The 9,662-nt window shown below is 60.6% G+C and overlaps 1 protein-coding gene across 2 annotated transcripts in view; it reads right to left on the minus strand.

Moving 5' to 3' along the window:
* SDK2 (sidekick cell adhesion molecule 2) overlaps positions 1 to 5,299 on the minus strand; it is a 52,172-nt gene extending 46,873 nt beyond the window's left edge. For both annotated transcript variants that reach the window (XM_080386908.1, XM_080386905.1), the window contains exon 1: positions 3,756 to 5,299. In XM_080386908.1, the coding sequence (XP_080243034.1) occupies positions 3,756 to 3,834 (79 nt within the window). In that variant the 5' untranslated portion in view covers positions 3,835 to 5,299. The remainder of the gene's footprint in view (positions 1 to 3,755) is intronic.
* Positions 5,300 to 9,662: the final 4,363 nt, after the last annotated feature.

The following is a 9,662-nucleotide window of genomic DNA, read 5'->3' on the forward strand; positions in this document are numbered from 1 at the left end:
CCCCAGACAACAGCCTCTGCTGCTGCAAAACATCAGTGCACCCCAGCCAGTTTGTGTAGGGCCTACAGTAATGCATGCTGTGGCTGGAGCTTGTCCCCAGGCACGAACCAGCCACATGAGGGATCAGCTCCAGGCACAGCTGGGGACAAGGGCATAGTTTGTCAAGACCCACGAAAACAAACACAGGGTCACCCCCCATCACACCGCCCTGCCGGCATCCCGTGAGCCAGCCTCCCTACTCCCAGGTTTAATTATCAGCGTTTTCCCAGGTTCACCAGCAATCTGCATCTGCCTGCATCCCTCCTTCCCTCTCTCCTCCAGCTCCCTCATTTGCGCCCACTGAGCGGCAACGCCACCGCAGCCTAATCCCCATCACTAAGGGACAAGCAGCACTCGACACAGCCAGCCTGGCCCCTGGCTGGCACCGGGGCAGGGGCCGCTCAGCCACCCCCAGCTACCCCAGCCCACCAATGTGTGCCCAGCCAAGCTGGCAGCTCCAGCCCCGCTGGGCAGCAGAGGTGGGTATGAGCCCACAGCCACCCTCCTTGCTGCTGGCAGCCCTCATCCTCCTGTTCTTCCCCAGGGCGCTGGCTCCCAGCCCGCGGGCGTGGTGGCACACCTCAGTGCTGCTGTGGCTCGGAGCAGTGGCACCCCAAACCTCCGGGGACCAGCCAGGGCACCAAGCACAGTGGTGACACAGGCTGCCTGGGACTGGACCGTATCCCCCTCCCCTTACACTTATCAGGTCATCAAAATTTCATTGCTGTGCGCGGTGGTCACTAATGGCTTCCAAAGCAGCATCAAATTTTAATCTTCCCTTCCCCTCCCCTAAAAGCCACTTTCTTTCCCGAGCTGGAGCTTTGCACAAGGCCACCAGCTAACATGCTGGCTGTGCTCACAGAGACAATGGAGCCAGGGCAGGAGACACCCACGCTTGGCCATCCCTCCCCTGCTGCCGCCATCACCCATCACTCTGTCCAGGCGTGAGCCTGCCACCCGCATCATGTCCCCAGGCAGGAGCAGGGTCTTGCCCCCATCCTACTCAGCCCCACAGGGCTCCATGCACCCAGATGTGCCCAGGCACCACGCGTGGGTGCCAGAAGATGCCGACACTCCCCCACACCAGCCTCTAATAAGCCTCTTTGGTGGAAGCTGCCCATCTCAGGCCCCTGCCCCAAATCCCGTCTGGAACCTTAAGCCTCCCAAATCCCTCCTGGGACTGGCCGCAGCCTCCTCAATCCCATTAGAGGTACTGTGCCAGCGAGGAGGGTCCCAAGCTGTGCCCCCAGCCCTGGGGAGGGTGTGGAAGTGAACCACATCCCTGGGGGTCACAATCTACAAAAAAGGTAGGGGGGCTGTGACCCCCCAGCCAGCTAGCCCCCCCCCTCCCAGCTCTTGGGGGGGCCTTTATTGTCTTGTTAATCAGCTGAAGGCACCTTTGCTGCAGGCATGGGCTGGCTGGGGCAGGGCTGGCAGCAACGGGCTGCCCGTGCTCCCCCTGACCATGGCACAGCCCCCCCAGCCATGGCACCGGCACTCAGCCCCGGCACAGGTCGCACTGCGACACAGCTCCCGCCTGGGCGGTGCTGACTGATTAGCCTTCCACCCAGCACCGCATTTGGCTCTGGGTAATTAGCGCGAGGCCCCTAATCAATAAGTTATTTTTTGCCGAGGGGTAATTAATAACTACACAGCACAGACGGGCTGTAATTAAACTTCCATCCCCTCTCTCCCCGGCAGCGAGGGGCCTTTGTTTTACCAACAGCAGGTATTAAAGTGTTTCATCCTGCGCCTGGGGAGCCCCCGCGCCCTGGCCAGGGAGGTCTCATGCCGTCCCCTCCTCCTTCCCTTCTCTATTGATCCCATTTTCCTCGGCCGCCTGAATCAATAGCAGCGGCACAAAGCGCTGCCTGCCTCCAGCTCCGCTGCCAGCCCTGCAGGGATGCCCACGCGGGGCTGCTCTGCCGGCCCCACTGCGCGGGGCTGAGCTGGAGGCCAAACTGGGCACCCTGCCGGCACACCAGCCCCCTCCCCAGCTCCCTCACCCCAGTGCCCAACCCACCCCAATGGGCTGCAGCAGCCCCCACACGCACCGGGCATCGCAGCCAGGGAGGTGACCCTGCCAGCGCGTCCCCAGTGCCATCCGCGGCAGGGGCGATGGGCACGTGCCAGGCTTCGGCAATGCTCCCCCTGCCGTGACTCCGTCGTCTCAGGCAGCCACCGCTGGCGCTCGCCCGTGGTTGCTGCTGCCATGCAGTGCCGGGCCCGGGCACCGAGCAATGTCATACCGCCCGCGAGGACGTGACACACACTGCAGGGAGCCAAAGCCATAAAGCTTGGCTCCTGCACCAAGAGAGGGGGGCAAAGCCCCTTCCCCACCCCTCGCAAGGGCTGAAGCAGAACACAGCCCTATGTCTTCCACCCCACGGCAAGACCCCAGAGCCCCACGGACAAATGGAAGATCGGGTCACACCAGGAGCCCGTCCCGCAGGCGGGGAACAAACAGACCACAGGAGACCCGCCAAGCCGGAGACGCCAGCCAGGAGAAGAGAAACTCGGCAAGGGAGTGAATCAATCAAAGAGACCTTCACAGCTCCCCACACAGGGCCTGCCCGGATAATATACTGCCGCTTTAGATGTTATGTTCTGAACTTAATTACTGAGAAATTATAGCAGTGCTGGGGGAGGCTCAGGGGGAGCGGGAGGACAGGAGCACACACTCTGGCTCCACTTGCTGCTGCAAACAAGGGCAAGAAATGTCTCAGGCAAGGACCCCCAGCGCTACACCCCACTGTGCCCCCCATGTTTCATAACCTGGATCTGCTCAGTCCAAGCAGCAGGGACGGAGGTGGCTGTGCTGCAACCCTACCAGCTGGGCGCCTCCTCTGCAGCCCCACAGGGAGCCTCACCACTGGGGAGGGGATGGGATCCTGGGCCCCCCCCCAGCATCTCTGAACCCCAGTTGCACCTCGAAAGGGCCACAAACTATTTCTACATCCCACTCAGGCAGCGGAGCAGCCAAAACCAGATTGTGCTGTGCCAGAGCTCCTGGGGCAAGGGGCTCGTCCTTCCCCAGCAAAACTGCCTCACCCCAAGGGTGGGCTGGGGGCACAGGGAGCCCTGGGCACCCACAGGGGCTCAAGGCTAAGCAACCCCCCTCCAGCCCCGGCCCCCAACCCGGTCTGACCAGCCAGCTGGAGGTTGATGGGACCAACACCAGGGCAAGAGCTGCTCACAGGGAGCTCCCCAAACTTGCACCCCAGGTCTTGTGGTGTAATGGGGGTCCCCCAGGAGGGGGTGAAATGGTGCCCTCACCCCTGCTGTCTCTAGGGAGACGCTCAACCTCTCGAAAGTGGTCCAGGGCAGTCTCTACCCCGTGCTCAGAGCAACATTCCACCCCCCCAGCCTTGGGGCAAGCTCCAGGGCAGGGGGAAGGAGGCAGAGCACGGCCGGGATGTTTGCCCCTACCGAGCTCTCCCGGGTGCTGTGCTCGGCACCGGCGGGCTCTGGGGGAGCTTCTCCAGCATCATCGATTCTGTGCCCCCCCACCCTCCCCGGCAGGAGCTCCAGGGCCGCCTCGGTCGCCGCCCCCCCGGCGGGCAGAAAGATTCCCCGGCGCGGGAGGGTGGGGGCTCGGCTGAGGGGAGCAGCGCTGGGACACCCCCACCCACCCCCACCCCTCCGCGGTCCATCTCCAGCATCCGAATTGGAGCTGGAGGGCGTCGTGTCCCGGCCCCCACCCAGCATCCCCTTACCTTGGGCGCCGGCTCCCGGGGGGCCGGGCATGGCGAGCACCGCGAAGCACAGCAGCCCCCAGCTCCGCAGCCGGGCCATGGCTCCGCCGAGACGGGGTGCGGGGGGCCAACTTCCCCGACTTTATAATCCGGGCGGCTGCGGCACCGGTCCCCGCTGCCGGCCGGGCACCGGGGCGTCCTCCGGGCTCCGGCGCAGGGACCCCCGCAGCAGCGCTGCTCAGAGGGAGGTGGAGACGGCGGGGTCAAAGGCTCCTGGTGGGGCTGGGGGGCGTCCGCGGGCAGCTCCCCACCACGTGCAACTTCCCCGGGGACGTGCGGAGCCAGGACCCCCAAATCCGGAGCGGGGCTGACAGCCGGGCTCCTCCCCGGGCGTTGCGCCCCGCGTCAGGGAGGGGGACGGGAAGCGCAGGGCTGCGCGCTGGCCCTGGGGGGGGGCACCATGGGGGCCGCTCCCGCAGCCGCCCAAAAGTTTGGGGGCCGGGGGCCGGGGGCGGCAGGCGGCCCCTCCCCAGCGCTCAGCTCCTGCCTAGGGACATCACCGGCGCCGGGGCTCTCCCCCCTCCTTGCCTCCTTGCTGCGCCCCGGCACCCGCGGGGGAACGGAGAAAGTGCGGCGGCGGCGGGCAGCGGCGCGGGGTCCCGCTCGGAGCCGCCGGCGGTGCTCGGCGGGCGGGCTGGCGGCGCCGCGCCGTCCCCTCTCTCGGCGCTCCGGCCGGCTGCCTTGCTCCTCCTGCGCGGCGCGGCGGCAGTGTGAGCCGCGGCGGCGGGGCTCGGCGGAGCCGGGGGCAGCCCGAGCCGGGGAGGCGGGGAGACGGCGCGGCTCCGAGCGCTACCCAGCGGCCGCGGCCGGGCGCGCAGGGTGCCGCGGGGGGAGCGGGCGCGTCCCCCCGGCCGCCCTCGGTTCGTGCGGAGCGGGCGGCGCGTACCGCCGTACCCCCGGCTGTGGGAGCAGCAGCCTCTCCCCTCTGCAGCTTCCCCCTCCCGAGCGCCTGGAACCGCCCCCCACCCCGCGCTGCCCCCAGCCCCTCCGACAGCGCTCAGAGCATCAGCACCCAGCTCCCTGGGAGGGGGCACAGGCGGGCCCCAGAGTAGCTCAAGGGCAGAACTCATTGCCACAGGATTACCACAGCAAACGTTTCAGGGTGCTCAAAAAATAAAAGCTCTAACCCCAGCGATGAGCCAGCAGCACCTCCCAGATAACATACCACCTCCTCAGGCCTGATCCTGCAGATCCTCAAGCCCAGTCCTCCCAGCAGGACCAGGCCCTGAATGCACATCCTTCAAAGATGTCTGTGTGCTATGCTGGTAGAGTGCCTTGCGTTAGGTGGGGGAGAGAAGCTCAGTCACAGCTGCTGCTGAGCATTGCCACCCAAGGACTTACACCATCTGCACAGAAGGAAATACCCACCCTGAATGCTGGATCAGCCTCCTGAGCACACACAGCACCTGTGAGCCAAGGGACCTACAAGGATCAGGTGAAATGAAAGCATGAGCAGATTAGCCTGAAGGCCAGCCCAGCACCACCGGGTCAAACCAGGGCAGGGACGGAGGAGTGGAGCATCAATACAACCGTGCACGTTAGTGCCCCAGCACCGGTGTGCATTTCCACTACGTTATACGTGCTCACGTGTAAATCACACACCTCCTCGGGGGGACAATGCCTGTGTGCACGCTGCGTATGTGGAGAGCTACTGCCAAATTTCCCATCGACCTCTTGAAGAGAGACTGAACAATAACCCGGCACTTGCCCACTCCAGCATTAATCAGCTCCGTGGCTGGCATTCTCAACTGAGAGGACAGGGATCGATGTGCTGTGGGAGGCTGCAGCCCTGGCTCGCCCCTCCAGCAGGGGTTTCCCAGTGTGGGCTGGAAGCAGCCGGGAGAGAAGCTGCCCTGCCAGGGGCGAGCTCAGCCTGCTGTGGTGGGCTTAGACCCTGCTCCCCAGGCACCCCCCACACGCCGCAGCAGGGAGCAGCCACAATAACGCTCAGCACGCTCCCAAGCCCCTGCAGGATCAGGGCTTTGTTCCATAAAGAACAGGAATTCCTGTCTCCAGGGCCATAAATTCAGCGTCTGCCCCTGATGCCTGCACTGATTTATGGCTATTACAATTAATCTTGCTGAGGTGCAAGCCGTTTATTACCCACTTGCACAGGTACCTGGTTCCCTACAGTCATCCAGGCAGACTGGTTGAGTTTTGATTTCACAGCAATGCTCCCACCAGAGCATGTCCTCCCTCCCAGCCCTGGCAGCACAGCCCTGCCCGCCCCACACCAACTCTCCTCTGCCCAAAACCATCCAAGCCGGAGCAAGCTCCAGCATGCACCACCGCAGCTGTTTCCAGGAGCGGGTGGATAAGCCAGGAGCTGCCCTGTACAGTTCTGGTACATCCCAGCGAATCCAAGAAGGCAGCAGGAACTGATGGCACCCACATTGCCACCTACCTGGTGACCCTGAGGACATGCCAGGCGGTTCCCAGGTGGGCAGCTGTGGCCCCCCTGTGCTGCTAGATCACCCCTGCCCCACACAGGGCATCTCTCCTTCTCCCATGAGTTACGGCCCGGTCCTCCAGCAACGTCATATGGCACACTGAGAATCCTAACTTCTGATCCACAATTTGGGGCAGCATCACTTGTAATTACACCAGGAACCACAACAACGCATGCACAGGGACCAGCTGTGAGCCACACCACATGGCTCTTGCCTCTCCGAGTCTTCTGGAAAGAGTGAAGATAGATGCACATGTCTCCAAGCACACATCAGGGTTTGGACTTTTGAGCTCCTCTCTAGAAATCCCTGACCCCCGAATGCTGGGGGCTCCAGCCCCCAAGGACAGCAGCACATCCACCAGCTGCTGCCGGAGACCTCGGTAATGAGGGGTTCGCCTTGCACAGCCCCTGCGGGCAGCAGAAAGCTGCCTCGGGCCTATTTGTAGAGTTGAAAGCTGTTATTTTGCTTCCTGCTTGAAGAGGGCGCATCAAAGTCAAACCCAAAATACGTCGCCAGGCTTGAATTAAAAACTCTTGTCTGAAACCAAGGCAAGTTCCAAAAAAAGATCAAGGCTTTATTTGAAATGTAAAAGTCTTTGCTGGGATGTCAGGCACTCTGGGGACCATCAGCATTATCCAAAGACCGCAGGACAACAGCCAAGAGTTTCCTTTGGCCATCCTCAGCCTTTCTTGGATGAGATGCTGGCTGTTTTCGGCAGCATTACTGTTCCTTGAGCATGAGCACAGCATCCCATGGGGAGCATCGTGCCCCTTCCAAGCTCCCTGCTCCAGGAAGGGACAAGGAGAGGCAAGGTCAGAAGCACTGCCTGTGAGCAAGAGATTCCAGGAGCTCGGTCCTTTTCTGCTATCAAAAGGGAGAGGAGGGAGATGTAACCACAGGCTGTCAGCACTGGCATGAGGAAGAGAAATTGGATAACGGAGGCTCTGCAGCCTCGCACACAGAGGTATAACAAGCTCCCACGGGCAGAAGCCGAAGCCAGACCTATCCAGCCTAGCAATAAGGTGCACATTTCTAATGGTGAGGATAACTAAATGGCTGCAGCAAGGCTCCCCAATACTCTTTTTGTTATTAAGATTAGAAGTGGCTTTTTAATTTTTCCAGAAGCATCTGCTCTCCTGGAATAGTTAATTTGGGGAGTGCTGTAGGCCACAAGCAGCCTTTGTGATCTGTTAACTCCTCTCTTTAAACCTGGGCTTAGGGTAGATCCCTTCTTCCCAGGAGAACTGCAGTGTGACACAGCCATCACACTCCTGGGCCATGGGGATCCTTCCCAGCCCCCAGGCAGACACTTCATTTTTGGCAGGACTGAAGCTGTCTCTCCTTGAAGGACATCAAACGGGGCTCCACGCTGCCATTGGATGCTGTGCAAGGAGCCTCCAAACTGGCTTGGAACAGAAACATCTTAAATATTTGATGTTTTAAAAAAGATACTGAGAGAAGGAATAGCAACAGGAGCAAGCCTTCTCCTTCCTGCCAGGACTGCTCCTTTTCCTCGCCTGGAGCTCTCTCCCAGCATCAGCTGCTTGGGGCATCTCAGCCCAATTAAGACCTTCCTTCAAGCCTAGAGCACGACCATGCTCGGGGCTGGTGCTGCAGAGCTGCGGGGCTCCAAGCTGGCAGAGAGCAGAGCAACAGCATCTTCCTGGTAGTGGTTACAGGAGTCCCATTTCCAAACAGGATCTGGCTCCTTGGAAAGCATAGGTTTGGGAACAAGACAAGAAGGGCCAGAAATTTCCCAGGGACACCTTGCCCACAGCTGCCATGACTCTACCCCACCTATACACCCACCAGTTCCCACTGTCAGATGGGTCCATTCCTCAATGAGCCACTGGGATGGGGGGTCCCAGGCAGCTCTGACCCTCCCCAGACGCCCTCACTGGAGCCCATCACACTACTGACATCAGGAGCAGCATCTTGAACATCTCCCCAGGAGCAACTGCTGACAGTGCCAGAGCAGCCCTGCCCAGTGTTCCCACCTCCCCGTAGTGATTGTGGGGACCAGGGTGGCTCAACTCCACCCCCACGGAGCCCAATCACCCCTCATTCCACTCCAAACCCAGGGGTTTGGCACAAGCAGCACCACAAGGCTGGGGATTCCCAAACCCGCTGCAGTACAGAAGTAAGGCTGGCATTAAATCTTTCTCCTGCTCTAAACTGCCTCTAATTGAGCACCCCAAGACAGGCTGCACACCTTCCCCTCCACCTGAGAGCCAGAGATATAGATGGAGAAGAGACATTAATCCCAACAGCCATCCTCCACTGGGGAAGCCAGCGCAAACAGGAGCCTTTGCTCCAGCACAAAGCTTTTATCAGCCTTCCCGCAGCGCGGCCAGCTCGGTGGAGGAGCTCAGGGCAGCACAGCAAGAGCCGTTCATGCTGGTGGGGGGTGCGTCTCCCTCATACAAAAAGCAGGAGATTGGGGATTGGAGCTGGATCCCCATGTGCTGCTACAGATGAGTGCATCCACAAGCCCCATGGTGGGGGAAAACACTGTTCCTGCTGCTCCAGACACACAGCCCTTCCTTGACTGGTGGCTCACACTAGCAATTCCTCCTCTAGAGTATCTTCCCAAGACCACAGGCACTGGGGAGCAGAAGCATTTCTAAATGTAGAACAATCCAAAGCCATAGCCATGGGACAGGGAGCCCCACAGCTCTGACACACCAGCTGCTCCTCCACTGCACTGCAAAGCTGAGTTTTGCTTTTTCTGCTGGCTGGAAAGAGCCGAGAGGAGCCCTGGGGATGGGCCACAGGGAAAGCTGGCTCCACTGTGTAGTGACAGGGTAAAGGTGTGATCGCCAGCTTCACGGCGGCGAGCTCAGCACTGGCCGTGCGCCCCAAGACCACCAGCACAGAAATGCCTGCTCAGCAGCACCAGCCCATCGCCAACAGCCCAGACCTCAAGGCTGATTTTTAAATCAGGAGATTAAAAATTTAAACTAAGGCTCTGGCTCATTTTAACATGATTTCTTAACATTTAAAGGCCACCTTCCTAAGCATTTCAAGAACAGCAGCTGGGGACCAGCCGGGTTTGCTAGGGGCTGGATCCAAGACTCTCACTTAATCACACACTTCCAGGGGCTGAGGTTTCAAAGGCGCTTGCTGCTGAACCCCACACACCAGCCAGGGCCAGGCTAGGGGTGCCAGGAGCCCTCCCAGTTCTGCTGCCCTGGGCCAGAGCATTTGCAATAAACACATTTCTGATCCCCAGCTCCCCGTGTACTCCAGCATCTGACGCTCAGAAAAGGGTTTGGTTTTTTTGCTGGACACTGTAGACCCAAAAGCAAAGGACTTGGAAGGACACCAGCTCATTTTCAGGAGCATAAATCACATCTTCTCATGCTCCCGCCAGCACCTCTGCCTTTGCAATCACCACACCAAAGCACATACAGGTGCG

This window comes from Falco punctatus (assembly GCF_963210335.1).
Source record: "Falco punctatus genome assembly, chromosome: 1".
In the NCBI taxonomy this organism is placed as follows: domain Eukaryota; kingdom Metazoa; phylum Chordata; class Aves; order Falconiformes; family Falconidae; genus Falco; species Falco punctatus.